This window comes from Bos javanicus, chromosome 19, assembly GCF_032452875.1.
Source record: "Bos javanicus breed banteng chromosome 19, ARS-OSU_banteng_1.0, whole genome shotgun sequence".
Classification (NCBI taxonomy): Eukaryota; Metazoa; Chordata; class Mammalia; order Artiodactyla; family Bovidae; genus Bos; species Bos javanicus.
The window spans coordinates 21,637,360-21,654,976 of NC_083886.1; the positions used below are offsets into that span (position 1 = coordinate 21,637,360).

Here is a 17,617-nt window from a genome sequence, read left to right on the forward strand (position 1 = left end):
AGAATCAGAGAAACCTGGGAGTAATAAGCAAGGCTGCCCTGGATGGTGGTGCAGGGTGGCCACTCACAGCGATCTGGGGAGGAACCTGAGGTTGGGGTGGGATGGGACACTCTACCCAGAATGGAGGGGGGATGACACCCAGGGCGGTCTAGGTCATGAGGCAGATGGCATACTCAGAACTTGTATTTCCATCTTCCCTGTAACTCTTGGAACGGAGACCCCCCTCCCCAACTTCACAGATTAGGAAATGGGGTTGGTGTGAGGTGAGAGCAGGAGGCTGGGGGCAGACGATGAAGCCCCCAGACTCCATGGTGGATAAAGTGCCGCTTCCCAGGACGAGCTTCCTCATGTTGCCATGACGACTGTTCCCGGGGAGCCTGCATCACTGCAATCTGTTGAGCTATTTTCTCCCTGGCATCTGTTTCTGGGGCCAAGTCCGGTGCCAGGAATATTCAGGAGGGAGGAGGGGGATGCCTGGCAAGGCCCTCTGCTTCCTCACCCTGCCTGAGGCTGTGGGAGGGGAGCTGGAATTTGGTTCTGCAGATGAGACCCCTGCCTCGTGATCTCCAACATTCTCTTGGACAGCTCTGGCAGGGCTGTCGGTCCGGGGCCCCTCACCCCCTATTCTGGCACCCTCTTTCTCCAGCCTGGGGAGACGCGCGTATGAGTGCACGTTCCTCCTGTTCCCATCTCTGGGATCAGGGCTAATTACAGCCTATAATTAGGGGAATTACACTCATTAAGGAAAGAGCTGATCATTGACAAAAACTGGGCCGAGGAGGGAGGGCTTCTGGGAACTGAGAAAGACACAGGACTGGGCCAGCTTTCCCAGCCCCTCCTTGGGGTCCGCACCCCTCACCAGGCCTCCACCTCGCTACATTTCAGCCACCTTTGTCTGGCCCAACAGAGAGAAGGTCCGAGGATTTGTGCAAAGGAATCTAGCTACCGAGAAGGTTACCGTGGCGTGAAATTATGCCTGCTGTAGGGAGGATTGATGAGCCGTTAGGGAGGCTGGCCGGGCTGCCAAGATGTCACCGCTGCCTCAAGGCAAGCTGGTCCCTTGTCTCTGACAAGCCCCTGGCCAGCCCCTGATGACCACGAGGCTCCCTATCGCCACACCAGACTGCTCCCCCAGTTTAGGTGGAGAGGCCAGGAAGGTGTGGGTACTTCTTAGGGGGAGGACCAAGCATCCCCATCTCCAGAGGAGTGGTGAAGTGGTTCCTGGTGATCAAGGCAATTGTTCTCATCAATTATGTCCCCATTGGCACTCCCCAGTCTGAACTGGTTACCTTGTCACAGCAGTGCAAGGGATCAAGGAGACTGTCTGGGGACGAAGGGGCCAGGAGGGATCCTGGTGGGAGAGGGACAGAGCTGCTTTTCCTCCCTTTCCCATCCTGCCAGTTCTTTAATATAGTCTCCGGTTTTCTCATGAATGAGTGCTAAGCAGCTGTCCACCATGGCTTTGTGGACTCGGTGTTTTGGTCTCATTTTACAATGGAGGGAAAGAGGTCAGAGGGTTAGAGAGGTCAAATGACTTGCACAAGGTTGATAGCCAGGGGGAAGGAGATTCAGACGCGGATCTGCCCTTCTCTTGAGTCTGTGATTTTCCTATTACGTCATGCCACTCTCCTATTTCCAGAGGTACTCTGAGCTGACTGGGACATGGGCCAGGTCCAGGGTGGGTGAGACAGTTCAGGAAGGCGAGGGTCGTAGGTAAGGACCTCTAGATGGTCAGCTGTCAAGCCCCTTTGACCTTGACCCCCTTGCATTTGGAAAGCGGGCTTCTGTTGTTAACTGCCTGTTAAGTGTCTGTCTGCTGCGGAGATTCCGAATTCCTTGAGGGCAAGGACTACACTGGATCTTAATACTCCCAGTCTCCAGCACAGGCCTGGCAAGGAGCAGATGCCTAGGAAAAGTTTACTGAATGAACAAATGAGGGGTGATGGACACACCTGGGGCTACCTGATTCCGTGTCAGTCCCCCTTCGGGATGAGTTCTCTGGTGGGTGGTAGGTGGAGGAGGGAATGTCCTGGAGGTGTCAGATGGGCCATACTCACCCCAGTGTATGTTACTAGCCTCTCTGTGTTCCCCCCAAGGCTGTAACAGCACCAGAGACCCCCAGTAGGGCAGCCAGTCTGGACTGGTGCTGCCCTCAGCTCCCCAGGCCTACCTTGGTAGTGGAAATGGAAGGTGCCAGGCCCAGCAGGGGGTGGGAGGCTCTGGAACCTCAGGGCTGCCTGGTGGGTGGGGCTGCGGATGACTTGGCCCCTCAGCAGGAAAGACTGGTTGGCCAGGGGCAGTGGGTCAGGCCCCCCGAGGCCCTCCACGGTCACGGTCTCCCCCTCTCGGAGGCTGATGTTCTGGACCTGCCCATGGGATAGACAGAGCAAAGCAGAAGGGTCAGGCTTCTTTTTACTGATTGAGCCCTGCTGCCCTCAGGCTCCCTCAGGCTCCCGCAGGCCCCGAAGCATGGCCAGTCCTCGGTGCCCCCTGGGCATTGGAGCCCCCAGCCTGGAGCTAGGCTCTTCAGTGCAGGAAGAGCTCGTTTTACCTCCCCAGTAACCCTGTGGAATGGGACCTGAAGTTCAGAGATAGTAAGTATATTATTCAAGGTCGCAGAGAGATTATAGGGCTTCTCAGGTAGTGCGATGGTAAAGAATCTGCCTGTCAATGCAGGAGACACAGGGGACACAGGTTTGATCCCTGGATTGGGAACCTCCTGGAGAAGGGAATGGCAACCCACTCCAGTATTCTTGCCTGGAGAATTCCATGGACAGAGGAGCCTGACAGGCCACAGTCCATGGGATTGCAAAGAGTCAGACACAGCTGAGCACACACATGCACGCACCCAGAGATTAGTAGAAGTGGGATTTGTAAACACATCTGGAGAAGGGAAAGGCTACCCACTCCAATATTCTGGCCTGGAGAATTCCATGGACTGTATAGTCCTCAGGGTCGCAAAGAGTCGGACACGACTGAACGACTTTCATGTCACTTCACTTCTGTTTTCCAAAACTTTTCAACTACACCATATGCTTCCTGTCCCTTCCTTGCTTGAGGCTCAGTTTTCTCATCTGTAAAGTGGGGATGTAGTGGGTGGGTTGAACTAGGTGGTGTCCAGGGGCCTGGCCAGCAAGGTGGGGTCTTAAACATCAGACCCATGAGCCCAGTTTCCCCTGAAAATCCCCTGCTGGATCCCTCACAGGCATCTCTCACCCAGTCTGCCTCAAACTGAGCCACCTTCTTCTCTTTCCTCAACTAGCAGCTCTCCTGGCCCCTAGCTCAGGGAATGACCTCACTATCCATCTGTAAGCCCAAGTTAGAAACTAGCATATTGCCTCCTGCCTCATATTCCACATCCAGTCAGTCATTCCATCCTGTCAACTGGCCCCCAGCTCTGTTCACTTCCCCCTCCCCACAGTCCTCACTGTTACTGCTCACCTGGACCAATGCAGCAGGCTCCTGCCAGCCTTTCTGCCTGCAGGGCTTACCCCACTCTTCCCTCTACATCAATATTATCTGAACTGCAGCCAGTGAATCGCCCTGATCTGTGGCTGCTCATGGTGCTTTCTTATTTAAATCCTCTGTGACTTTCCAGTGAGCCCACAAAGACCATAGTATCTAGCCCGAGCTCTTTGCTGTGGCCCTGGGGTCCCTGCCCCACTTGGCCCCTGCTGACTGCTCAGCCTGGTCTTACACCATACCCCTCCCTTCTGATCATTTCCTGTCTGTCACAGGCCCCTCTGCCATCGCTCCAATCCTTAGTCCTTCAATCCCTGGAGCATCCTTCTGGGCTCCATGCCTTCATTCAGTCAAACAAGGATTGGACAGCAACAGAGTCTGCCCAGAGGAGAAATGGTAGTGATAGGATTAGAATAGGATAGTTAAACAGGTAGCTATCGAAGTCCCAGTAGGAGACTATGGATAGAGAGGGGAAACCTAGAAAACTTTGGGACACCAGTATAAGTTAATGATCACTCAAGAAAGCTATTGGAACATTGTGAAATGAAGCAGGCTTGCTTAACCATAAAGCCATAAATAAAAGCATGAGACATGCCCCAGGCCATTAGATAAAGAGAAACAACAACAACAACAACAACCTTCTACTGTTTTGAATAAGTGTTAGTAAGTAAGTGTTAGTTGCTCAGTCATGCCTGACTCTTTGTGACCCCATGGACTGCTGCCCACCAGGCTCCTGCGTCCATGAGATTTTCCAAGCAAGAATACTGGAGTGGGTTGCCATTTCTTTCTCCAGGGGATCTTCCCTGACCCAGGGATCGAACCCTGGTCTCCTGCATTGCAGGCAGATTCTTAACCAACTGAGCTACTTGCTATGATAATCCAAAGAATTGATGCTTTAGAACTATGGTGCTGGAGAAGACTCTTGAGAGTGTCTTGGAGAGCAAGGAGATCAAACCAGTCAATCCTAAGGGAAATAAACACTGAATATTCACTGGAAGGACCGATGCTGAAGCTGAAGCTCCAACAATTTGTCCACCAAGAGCTGACTCATTGGAAAAGACCCTGATGCTGGGAAAGATTGACGGCAGGAGGAGAAGGGGGCGACAGAAGATGAGATGATTGGATGGCATCATCGACTCAATGGACATGAGTTTGAGCAAACTCTGGGAGGGAGTGAAGGACAGGGAACCCTGGTGTGCTGCAGTTCATGGGGTCGCAAATAGTCAGACACCACTGAGTGACTGAGCAACAACAATGATAATCCTAGTTTGACCTCATAGGATCAAACACTCTCCTGCCCGATATGAAGGAGCAACTAGTGATGTAAGCCTGACATCTTCTCAAAGAAGGCAGTCTTTCTCCCTCCCTCACTTTCCTTTGACTATAAAAGTGTAGCCTACTTAATCCTCGGGGCAGAGTTCCCTCACCTGTCCACTTGCTTCTCTTACAATAAATCCTATATTAATAAACCTACTTCTTGCCTATCACTTTGACTCTCGCTGAATTCCTCCTGCAGTGATTCACAAAGAACCTGCCCTTCATTAAGTTCTGAAACCAGGCATGTGACCTCAGTTGGAAGATCATGGGTTTTGGACGGGTTTGAGTCCCGGCACTGAGATGGGATTGAGTCCCAGTCTTAGGTGAGTGGCTTCTGTCCAGGTGAGTGTGTGGCCTGGTAGAGAAGCATTGGGTCAGGAGCCCAGAGGTCTGGGACCTAATTCTAGCCATGTGATCTTGGACAAATATGCCGACTATTTGAGCTTTAGTTTCTTCATCTATAAAACGGCCTAGTGTGAACCTTTGCTACTCAAAATGTGGTCCCTGGGCCAGCAGCGTCAGCACCACCCAGGAGCTGACTCTCAGACCCCATCTGCTGCTGCTGCTGCTAAGTCGCTTCAGTCATATCAGACTCTGTGTGACCCCATAGATGGCAGCCCACTAGGCTCCTCTGTCCCTGGGATTCTCCAGGCAAGAATACTGGAGGGGGTTGCCATTTCCTTCTCCAATGCATGAAAGTGAAAAGTGAAAGTGAAGTCGCTCAGTTGTGCCCGACTCTTAGTGACCCCATGGACTGGAGCCCACCAGGCTCCTCCGCCCATGGGATTTTCCAGGCAAGAGTACTGGAGTGGGGTGCCATTGCCTTCTCCTCAGACGCCGTCTAAGATCTACTAAATCATCTGTTGCATTTTAACAAGGGGGCTTCTCAGGTGGTGCTAGTGGTAAAGAATCTGCCTGCCGATGCAGGAGACGCAGGAGACGTAGGTTTGATCTCTGGGTTGGGAAGATCCCCTGGAATAGGAAATAGCAACCCATTCCAGTATTCTTGGTGGAAAATTCCACAGACAGAGGAGTCTGGTGGGCTACAGTCCATGGGGTTGTAAAGAGTCAGACATGATAGCACATGCACACACACTTTTTAACAAGATTTCCCCTGTGACTCCAAAGCACTGATCAACATAGTTTCCAAAGTGAAAGTGTAAGTGTTAGTTGCTCAGTCATGTCTGACTCTTTGTAACCCCATGGACTGTAGCCCCTCAGGCTCCTCTGTCCATGGAATTCTCCAGGCAAGAGAGGCAACAGGTTGCCATTCCCTTCTCCAGGGGATCTTCCTGATGCAGGGATCGAACTCGGTCTCCCACATTGCAGGCAGACCTTTCCAAGGTCCCTAGTATGTTGCTTTGAGGCAGGACTTTCATGGATTATCCACTTGGACTAGTTAAGTAGCATCCAGTGAGTCACCAAATCCCTCCTAATCTTATCTCCCAAATATTTCAGATGACTCCCTCTCTCCATCCTTTTGTCTCTATCTTGGCTCTGATTACCCCCACCAGGACCCCACCCCTCCATTGTTTCCCACCTGACCTTCACCCTGTCCATTCCCAACTTGTCTCCTGGGCCCTGGCTGTCCCTTATTGGATCATGTCTCTCTTCTACCCAAAGCTGTTGGTGATTTCAGATTGTCCACAAGACAAGGTCCAAACTTCCCAGCTCACTGTTGATTTCGGCAGCTATGCCAGCCTCTTATCTTCACTGCGGCCACAGGCCATGCTTACTCCCCTCCTCTGGGTATTTGCATGCCCAGGATCCTGCCCAGGAAATGCCTGCCCTTCTTCCTATCCTGCTGAAGCTGCTCATTCTTTCAGGTCTCAGGGCCACCATCCTCTGCCTCTGAAGTCAGTTCCTTTACTTCAGGCCCTCCCCACCTGTCCTCTATCTATTAAAGCCCAAAGGTAGCATTTTGGGTCACAATGTCCTCTTTACTGGGGCTTCCCAGGTGGAGCTAGTGGTAAAGATCCCACCTGCCAATGCAGACACATTAGAGTCATGGGTTCAATCCCTGGGTTGGGAAGATCCCCTGGAAGAGGGCACAGCAATCCACTTCATTATTCTTGCCTGGAGAATCCCATGGGCAGAGGAGCCTGGAGGGCTACAGTCCATAGGGTTGCACAGAGTCAGACACGAATGAAGCGACTTAGCACGCACACGTCCTCTTCACTGGCCAGTTGCAATAACGATGTATGGAAAGGGTGAATGGGCGGGTCACTGGATATATATCACTTGCCAGAGGCTGCTGAGAACAGCGAGGTCCGAGGACAGAGCTGTGCTAGGCTCTGAGCCCCTCAGACTGTGGGTGCTGAGAGCAGAGATGCCCTGCATACCCCGCTGCCTGGGAGCAAAGACCTGGGGGATCTTAGGGGATGAGGAGAAGGCCCGAGGCAGAGATTCTGGGCTGGAAGTGCTGCTCCTCCAAGAGCAGCTCAGGGCACATTTGGGTGGAGGCTGCTGGACCATCTGCCAGGGACAGTCCTCAGGGAATTCCTGCAGCAGGCGGAGGCTGGAGGAGGTCCCCTCAAACTTGGAGATTCTGTGATTCTCGAGTTGGGCAAACAAGACTCACACACGTGGAATCTGTAATTATCGAGAGATGCCAGGCAGCATATAATTCTGCCTTAAGTGGGACTGAACGCATGCAGCAGGAATCCTCTAGGGGAGAGTGGAGGGGTTGTAGGCTGCGGGGGGAGAGAGGCTGGAGCAGGTGGGTCTGAGAGTGCTTCAGGGGGCGGGGCGGTACTAGGAAGAGGAGGAGGAAGGGATGACATCACCGCAGGGAAATTGCTAAGGAAGCAAAGGCAGAGAAATACACATGAATTTAGCATTTTTCCTAGTTCCCCTAAACACCCTTTTGACCCCAGCTTCCAGTTCCCGACCCTGCTGTTTAGCCAGCAACAGCGGCAGCAATACCAATACTTAGCATTCACAGAGCACCTACCATGCGTGAAACCTTGGACTATTTACAGATATTATTTCATCCTCACCACAATTCTATCAGGAAGGTAGGTGGTAAAATCCCCTTAAGTAAACAGAAGCTGGGAGAGGCTAAGGAGCTTTGAAAGGTCGAACAGGTGTTAAGTAACAGAGCCTTCCTTGCTGGAGGCCAAGGCAGCTCCCTCCCTCCCAGCCTCACGGGGGTGTCACCTGCAGACAGATTTCTAGACATCTTTATTCCCAGGCCCCAGGTCTGCCGGTTTAGCAGGGACGTGGTTTTTGGCCAGGCTGGGATTTTTTTAAAGGTGTTGAGCCGTCTTCCCCCTCAGAAGCCTGTAGTTTAGTTGCTAAGTGGAGTCCGACTCTTTTGTAACCCCGTGGACTGTAGCCCGCCAGGCTCCTCTGTCCATGGGATTCTCCAGGCAAGAATTCTGGAGTGGGTTGCCATTTCCTTCCCCAGGGGATCTTCCTGATCCAGGGATCGAACCTGTATCTCCTGCATTGGCAGGCGGATTCTTTACCACTGAGCCACCTGGGAAGCTCTCAGAAGCCTGTAAAGCTGGGGAAACTGGGAGCTGAGACTTCTGTCCCTCTATGATCTGGGGAAGGCATGCTCCCCTCAAAGCTGGCCTGGTTGTAGGGTTGCCATGAGAGCATGGGATGGAGTAGGCCTGATTACTCAGAGCTCTTATCCAGAAGGCACCCTGTTCTCCCAGTGGCTGTCTAGGCAGCGCTGGCCCCTTGGGTTTCAAGCACCCACTTGCAGGCCTGCCACCGTGGCTGGATGTAATTTGTCACTTGTTTGAGGGCCAGGCCTGACAGGGGCCAGACAGGGCTGGGTGTTAGACAAGGGGGGTGATGAAGTCTTGATGTAATTTGCAGGCGTATGAAGAGCTCAGGAGATAGATTGAAATGTCAGCTCTGCTCATGAGGGCTGTCTTCCCACACCCCTAGCCAGTGACAAGAGGGGAGCTGAGGACCAGGCCAGGGAAGACAGAGGCAGGAGGAGGCGAGGACAATTCCCACAGGACCCTGGGTTGTCTAACCCTGCCCGGCTTCCCACAGACCAGCGGTCAGTTCAAGGAAGGAAATAGGGCTGCTTTGACGGGGCTGACTCTGTCCTGACTCCTTCCTGGATGGGAGATGGGGAGGATTTAGGTTGCCCTCTGCCAACCCCAGATTGTCAGCCTTGCCTGGCCTCTCTGTCCCCATGGAAGCTGCCAGTCGGTCTCCAGAACACACTCTAATGGTATGACTCACAGGCAGGATGGTGCCACAAGGCTTTGCACACTATCACCTAAGTATAAGCCTGCAGAGGCAGGCCACGAGCTCACGGATGACTCATGTGCAAGCCCCTCCCCCAGCACTTGAGGCCCACCCCCAGAGGCTGACCACAGCCCTTGCTCCACTGCACTCTCCTGGTCACCAACAGCCATGTGTGTACTCTGACATAAGCCCACTGCATGCATGTGCGTATGTGCGTGCTAAATCACTTCAGTCGTGTCTCACTGTTTGCAACTCTATGGACTGTAGCTCGCCAAGCTCCTCTCTATGGGGATTCTCCAGACAAGAATACTGGAGTGGGTTGCCATGCCCTCCTCCAGGGGATCTTCCTGACTCAGGGATTGAATTCGCATCTCTTATGTCTCTTGCATTGGCAGGTGGGTTCTTTACCACTAGCGCCACCCACTGTGTGCACACTACTCCCTAAAATACATGAGCTGGCACACGCATGTCCACACATATGCATTCCCTCGTGTCCACGTGCTCCCTCACTCCAACAGTAGTAGAATCACAGTTCTTCCTATGAGATCCTTTACAGTTTTCAAAGCTCTTTCACACCCATTATCTTCTCAGATCTCACAGAACCTCAATAAAGGAGGCAGGGAGGTTGTGGTTACCTCCACTCTATAGAGAGGAATCCTGTGATCAGAGAAGTTGAGAGGTCCTCTGAGTCACACAGTGAATCCGAGGCAAAGCCAGGACTCCAGGCCAGGACTCCTGCTTCCCGGGCCAGTGCTGTGCCTTCATGCATATGTATCCCAGGCCTCTGCCCCCAGACTGGGAGAATTCCAATGGGGGTCCTAAAGGAACAGGCAGGGCTAGGCTGAGGAAAGGGGTGGCAGATGGAGCTTTTCAATTGTCCCCAGCTGAACTCCCTCTTGGAACAGGCCAATCTTCTGGGCCAGGGGAAGAACAGGGGCTCTTGAATCTTGGGATCAAATCCCAGCTCCGTCACTGACTAGTTGATAGGTCCTTGGGTAAGTCACATGAACTCTCTGAGTCCCAGATTCATCTGTGAGTTGGGATTGTAAGGATTATGTTAGATCCCACCTATACGGGCTCAGCACAGAGTGGGCAGAGCATCTGCAGTCTCCTTCCCCTTTTTTGGAGTGACCCGGGCCCCATCCAGGCTGTGGGCCACCTCACCTCAGCTGTGCCAGGGCTCTGCCTGAGAGGCATGGTACCTGAGAACCACCCTCTCCCTGGCCCAGGTTCTGAAAGTGAAAGTCGCTCAATCGTGTCTGACTCCTTGAGACCCCAAGGACTGTAGCCTGCCAGGCTCCTCCTTCCATGGAATTCTCCAGGCAAGAATACTGGAATGGATGGCTATTTCCTTCTCCAGGGGATCTTCCTGATTCAAGGATTGAACAGGGTCTCCTGCACTGCAGGAGGACTCTACTGTCTGAGCCACCAAGGAAGCCAGCTGCTAGGAAGCAGGAAACAGGGTCAAGGGCCTGAGGTGCCACCGCCCAGTCTGACCTGTGAGGGAGTTTCTCAGCCAGAAAAGGAGCCATACTCAGAGGGACTGGCGTGGAGGACACTTTTACATCATCTGGTTCAACTTCCTTTCGCAGAAGGGGACAGAGGCCTAGAGAAGGCCAGGGGCTTAGCCCCATGACTGAGAGATGGGCTGCAAAGGCAGGACTGGAAGCCCAGTCCTATAGCTTCTACGCCCTTGTCTTAACTGATGCTTGTCTGCAAACCCTGATGGCATAGGGTCTGCTTTAGGGATGGGGAGAAGGGCCTAGATCCGTGGGGCTAGACCTGCTGCTCCCTTGTGACCCCCCCGCACCCACATAGGCCTTCCTGGAGCCAAGAAAGAAGAGGTTGCTGAGGAATTTCACCGCACTGCCCCACCATGTACGCCTGCATCAGGCCTGGTCCTCGCCTGGGAGGATAGGGGGTTCTGCTTATCAAATTGGCAGCTGGCCTGGCCTGGGAGAGCAGTGTTCCAAAGGGGCCACTCGGGGCACCAGGGCAGGGATGGTGGGCAGCTGTGCCCAGGCTCCAGATGGTACAGACAGCCATCAAGCCAAGATGGGGCTGGCAGTGGGAAGGCTCTTGGAATGCCAAGCACAGTGAGAGACATGAGCCAGGCCCAGAAATGCCTGGAGCCCTCAGGGGAGACTGGCTGCCTGGAGAGGAAATGGGACCCTCATGGGCTACAGAGCTCAAGCCCACCCATCTGAAGGGGCTTCTCTGGATCTGTCTAAAAAGAGCCTAGCCCCATGCCAAACTCCTGGTCGAAACAGACAAGCTTCTTCCTGCCTGGCCTTCTTCCTGCAGGCAGCTCAGATCCTCACTTTCGGAGGGCACAAGGAGCATCCTAAGAGGAGGTGGTCCAAGCCATGGGGAGCTGGGCCATTAGAGATTCTAGAACTCTGAGACTGTTCCTCACAAAGAGGGGATTGAAAGGGTCTTGCCTAGGGCCCCAGTCTTTAGCCAGGACTCTGGGCACATGGCAGGGGCTCAGCATGGTGCCAGGCTGACCAGTGCAGGGCTGTGATTTATGGGTCTTTAAGATGTTCCTCTCCTCCCATGGCTCCTCCCATCCCCCTTGCCAGGATTCCATCCCTTTCACCTAGTGTGAGCCATCTCTGTGGACTCATGGAGGGGTAGGCAGGGGTTTACCCACGATAGGGAGAAGCCACAAGCCTAAAGGAGCAGTGGGCAGCCTCCTAGGCGTGCCAACAGTCTCACTCATCTTGCCGCCAATGCCCAGCATGGCTTGGCCCAACATCCAGCTCTGAGCAGGAGAGCATTTTATGCTGACCTAGCCTCTGGCAGGAGTGCCATCGAGAAGCCCTGAAGCCCACCTTCTGCTCCTCTGCAATAAAGTCACCTGTCCAAAACTGCCAGGCCAGGCTTCAAGGGCCAGTCTGCCTTACTTGTCCTTCCAAGCCCAGTCTTGGCTGCCGGCCTCTCATCCTTCAGCCTTCAAAGTAGGTATCGTCACCTCCCAGAAGCCTTCCCTGACCAACCCCCCTACTCTGACTGCTGGCTGAAGAAGTGTGCCCCATCCTAGAACTCCTACGGTCCTCCATGCTCCCCACTCCCATCCCCAACAGTACCCTGCATTTTATGGTCATTGGTGGTGGTGGTGAGTTTTTTTTGATGGTGGTCATCATTTTTTATTTCTGTCTCCCCCACTAATTGTGAATATCTGTGTCCCCAGCGCCCAGCACAGAGCCTGGCATGTAGTAATTGCTCGATCTGTATTTGTGGAACAAATTCATTCGTCAAAAAGCATTAGTTAATGATTAACGGAGTGACCTTGGGCAATTCCCTTTCCATGATGGCCTCTGTTTTTCACACACCCACTGGGTATGGTCTGCAGTGTCAGTAATTCTTCAGGTCCCAGGTGGTCTGTGTGGCGCTCCCAGGAGACCTGGATAGGAGCCGAAGTGGCCGGAACTGGCCGTGGAAGAACCTTAAATCCTGCTTCAGCACTGGCTGATTCTGTGTCCCTCCCCACCTGGCCCTCCCTGCTATGGCCTCAGACTCTGTCTCAGGCCATCAAGTTGACAGGGTCCCCAAGGACTCTGCCCAGTGGTGGGGGAGTAGAGGGCGCAGCCAGCATCTGTCTGCTACATGTCTTAACAGCCATCCAGGGCTGTGGCAGGTCTTCCTCTCAAGGTTGCCTGGTAACAGCTTTTGCATCTGATGAAAAAAAAAATGTGGCAGAACCAGACAACAGACACGGGGCTTCCTAGGGCTTATGTGAGGGGGTGGGTATCCAGGGTGGGGCAGATGCCTGGGCCAGGGCCAGGGCAGGCAGAGCCTGCAGCATCTCACCTCACTGTGGAGAGTACCAGGATGTGGCCCAGCCTGGCCTAGTGGGCATCAGTGGGGGTGGTAGGCTTGGGGGGCAGGCAAAGCCAGCCCAGGCCTGTAGGGGGGCAGCCAGCCTGGCATCTGCCCCCCCCACCGCCTGCCCCACACCTGCAGCTGGCACCTTTCACCCGGTGAGCCACAGCCGGTGCCACCACTCATTAGGTGATGATGTTACATTAATTACCTTAATTAAGCGGCACTGAGAGCTAATGGCTTGGGGGTGGGGGGTGGTGGTGACTGTTCCTAATTACCCTCCCAGTCAGACAGGAGTGAGGGGCACAGGGCTTGGCAGAACAGGAGCAAACAGTTACAGAAAGAAGGGGAGGGGCCCACCAGGGGTGGGAGAAGGTGCCCCCTCCTCAGGGTCTGGCTCAGAGACCTGGACCTGCCATCCCCAGAGGGGAGGGTGCTGTCCCAGGACAGATGAGCTGGCTCTCAGTCCAGATCCAGGGCTCTGGGATGCGTGGGGGACAGGCCAGGAAGGGGAGACAGGCAGTGCTGCCCTGCTCCCCGCCCGGACTCTTCTCTGCCCCTTCCCTGGCTCCTCCATCACCTGCCTGATTCCCTCTACTGGCCTGAATGCCTCTCCTCTCTACCTCCATTCAGTCTCCAGAGTCACATCAAATGTCACCTCATTCCTTCCCTCCTCCATTCATTGGTCCATTTCATTCAATCAGACCATGGAGAAGCCAGTCTGGGCCCTGAATTTCAAGGCACCCCTCAAGGAACTCACAGTCTAGCTGGGGAGGTGCACAGCTATAAACATACCCATTGGAGACAGAGCAATGAGCTATGATGGGAGATACCCCCAGCTCTGGGGATCAGGAAAGAATTCCCAGAAAAAGTGAGGCCAGATTAGAGTCCTAAGGGAAGGTATAGCAGGATGACTCTTCTGGGCAAAGGGACCAGCAGGTGCAATAGGAGCTTGTGAGGAAAGTGCGCTTGGTCTGTTCCATTAGCTGTAAGCTGTTTAATGCAAAGTAAGAGTAGAGAACAAGGGAGGAAACGCTAGAGATGGGCCCAGAGGGACTGGCCTTGATTCAGAGGCCCTTGGGGGAGACGTGGGAGGTAGGATGGATTTCATTTGAGAAAAATGACTGCAGTGTGGGTGGAGGATGGTAGGAGGGGGCAAGCATGAGTGGAGTGACCAGTGAGGCAGCCACTATATCATCAGGGGAGGGATGACAGAGGCTGGACCACGTGGTGGTTGGGATAAGAAGGAGCAGTAGGCAGATCTGAGTTTGGGAGAGTGTCATGGTGACAGAACTCGGGGATGAGTTGGTGGACTCAGGGAACAGGGAGAGGGAAGGGCCAAGGTTGCACAGTTCCAGGGATGCTGTCTACAATGTACCGTGGGGGTGCTGCTCTAGGTTTCCGATTGGTTGGGGCCAGTCTCTAAGGATAGATGTAGAGTGTCAAGCAGGTTTAGAGCAACAAAAAGGAAGAATTGGGTTTGGAGCCTGTGCAGCAGCCATGAGGACCTACAGGCTCAGGTCTGGGGATTAAGAGAGAGCTGGTGGCTCAAATGGTAAAGAATCCCCCTGCAATGCAAGAGGCCTGGGTTTGATCCCTGGGTCAGGAACATCCCCTAGAGAAGGGCATGGCTACCCACTCCAGTATTTTTGCCTGGAAGGTCCCATGGACAGAGGAGCCTGAAGCAGCTACAGTTCATGGGGTTGCAAAGAGGTGGACACGACTGAGCGACTAACACTTCATGCCAGGGGAAGGGTGAGATGGTGCAGGAAGGCAGGGGGCAGGGGGCTGGGTGCTAGGTCTGACTCCCCCAGCAGCTGGTCACCTTGGATGGTGCAGCCACGTCTGTATTTCCCACCTTCGCATCCCAGGAGCCAGCAGAGCAGGCTTATCAGAGGGTATTTGCTGAAGGGAATGAGTGAGTGCAAGTGAGGCTCCAGGGCTCTCAGAGGCCCAACCAGGCTACCCTGAGTCCTCTTTGACTCAGACACCTGGATTCAGACACTCACCCAATCCTCTGCCATCCATGGCTAGAGCCCCTCCTCGGGCTCTTCTGAGCTCCTGATTAAACCCCTGGGGGAACACGAGGGGCACACCTGCCCCTCCTGCCACCCCCTCCCAGCCTTGGCACTGCTGAGTGGGAACAGGAGCTCTCCACTTCCTGATGCACAGGGCAGAATCCAACCACGGTTTAGGCCCATCACCCGACCCTGCTCCTAGGCCCCTTCTCCCACTGATGACCTGGCACATCCCCACCTCCCTCCAGTAACCAGCACCTTTCTGGAAAGATAAGACACTGACCCCAGTTTTTCCTCTGCCAGATCCAGGTCACTCACCTTGATTTCCACACCATAGCCAGGGTAGACAGAGATGTAGTAGAAACAGTCCAGGCCGACATCAGGGGGTGAGTTGGAGGCTGTGGGGGAGTCCAGAGAGCCCTCTGGGCCTGAGAAATTCCAGCTGCAAGGGCCTGGAAGGCAGGGGGAGACATAAGCTAAACTTAGCTCTGGCAATTTGGGTCCAACGATGGCTGCCCCGTGTGTGTGTGTGTGTGTGTGTGTGTGTGTGTGTGTGTGTGTGTGTGCATGTCTGGTATGTGATGACACTCACTCTTTGGGAGCTCTATTACCCTGTTGAAAGCAGGGTACCACCTTCTCTTGAGCACCTACTGTGTGCAATCTTATCTCGGTTCTTACAGTGACCCAGTGAGGTGGGTCTTCTTATTGCCATTTTACAGAAGAGGCTCAGGGAGGTTAGATAAAATCCCTAAGGTCTGGTGTGCATGCAAAGGCACTTCAGTCGTGTCTGACTCTTTGCGACCCTAAGGACTGTAGCCCATTAGGCTCCTCTGTCCATGGGGTTCTCCAGGCAAGAATACTGGAGTGGGTTGCTGTGCCCTCCTCCAGGGGATCTTCCCGACCCAGGGATCGAACCCACATCTCCTGCGTCTCTTGCACTGGCAGGTGGGCTCTTTACCACTAGCGCCACCTGGGAAGCCCCCAGGTCTGGGGTTTGAACCTCAAATCCTCCCAGTCAGGATTTGAACCTGGGTCTGGTTCCAGTCCACATGCTCCCTGTGGGTTGGCCCTTGCTGCCAAAGGGCAAGGCAGGCCAGCACAGAGACACAGAGAGAGGAATCCAGAGGGCCCCCATCTGAGCCAGCAAGTAACTGACCTGGTGGCTGGACTGTGGTGACGGCGGTGGTAATGATGGTACTGGTGCTGGTGGTCTCCTCATCGTCCCCTGAAGCCGTGGAGGTGGCGACGGTCCCCTCCATCCCGAGCCCTGTGGTCTGGGACATGACCCCTGGAGCCCAGGGCCTGCCTATGTCTCCAGGACCCTCTGGGGTTGGAGTCCATGCTCCACTAGGGGGTGTAGTATTGGGCCTCTCCCCTGGGCCTGGGGTGGGCACTGCCATGCCCGGAGGTAGGGCAACTGTGATGCGAAGTGCAGGGGGTTCTGACTCCAGGCTCCAGGGTCCTTCCCTGGACTGGGGTTGAGTAGGTGCTGCCACCATGACTGGAGTGGGGCTGGTGAAGACGGGGCGGCTGTCCTGGTTGGCCAGGCGGGGCAGGGGACTCGCTGTAGGTGGGTCAGGCCTCAGCTCGTCCTTCTCCTGCCCCTCTTGTAGGAATTCCTCCAGCAGGGGGTGGTGGTTAAGCAGCTTCAGGGTAGGGGCCGTTGTGACGAAGTGGACGCCTGGTTCTGGCTGCTCAGGTGTAGGGGCCGCTGTCAACTCTCCATCCATCTCTTCCAGGCCTGGGGCCTGCCCTTCCCCTTCCGTGGGGGCCTCCAAGGAGAGTCCTGAAATGATAACAAATGCTCAGAGATTCTCCTCTTGCCCCACAGTGAGCAGCAGCACACCCAGGCCAGGCAGTGGGAGACCCATCTCTCTTTTGACCGAGAGCCTTGGGGAGTGTCCTCACGGCTGAGAATCATGGAGCTATAGAGTTTGAGAGCTGAAAGTGAGATGATAACACGCATTTCCAGGATGGCACATGAGAGATCTCTTCCCCCCACCAACACCAGAGGCGGCCATTACTAATCTGCTGCTGCTGACAAGTGCTCAGTTGTGTCTGACTCTGCACTGTGGCTTGTCAGGCTCCTCTGTCCCATGGGATTTTCCAGGAAAGAATACTGGAGTGGGTAGCCATTTCCTTCTCCAGGGGATCTTCCCAGCTCAGGGATCGAACCCAGGTCTCTTGGGTCTGCTGCATTGGCAGGCGGATTCTTTACCAGCAGCACCACCTGGAAGGCTAATCTGTCATCGCACTATTTCTTGGTTGTTCTCAGATTCGGCCTCAGAATCCTTCTTAACACAGCACTCTAGGTAGCCGTGCCTGACGCCTCAGACACACATGTTGAACAAATATTTCCAATCCCTAATGTAGTTCAAAGGCCTGCTTTTGATGAGGAAACAAGGTCAAAGAAAGGAAATGACTTGTTCGAAGTCAACCACCAGTCAACTGAAGGTCAGAGATGACACCCTTAGCAAGAGTGACTTTTCTGCCTGAGATTACAGGGCCTTGCATTCAAGCTCACTTTCTATTCTCAGTGAAATTGCTGGTCATTAGTCTCAGGAATTACTTCACATATTTGGGATTTTATTTTAGACTCCTTCATGGATTCATGATGACTTTTTTGTTAGGGTCCCATTACACCTGATTTCTCTCACTTTCCATAAAATCATTCCTTTTGTCTCTCTCGCTCTTTTTTGTCCACCAAGAACAGTAATATGAATAGAGTAAGAGAAGCTAAACTCTGGAGTGAGGCAGATATAACTTCAAATTTGTCACCA

General features: G+C 53.9%; 1 protein-coding gene across 2 annotated transcripts in view; it reads right to left on the reverse strand.

Moving 5' to 3' along the window:
* Nucleotides 1-17,617, reverse strand: part of SEZ6 (seizure related 6 homolog) — a 48,150-nt gene that overhangs the window by 10,577 nt on the left and 19,956 nt on the right. For both annotated transcript variants that reach the window (XM_061390573.1, XM_061390572.1), the window contains exons 2-4: nucleotides 15,994-16,623; nucleotides 15,156-15,289; nucleotides 2,171-2,366 (exon numbers count right to left, since the gene is read on the reverse strand). In XM_061390573.1, the coding sequence (XP_061246557.1) occupies nucleotides 2,171-2,366; nucleotides 15,156-15,289; nucleotides 15,994-16,623 (960 nt within the window). The remainder of the gene's footprint in view (nucleotides 1-2,170; nucleotides 2,367-15,155; nucleotides 15,290-15,993; nucleotides 16,624-17,617) is intronic.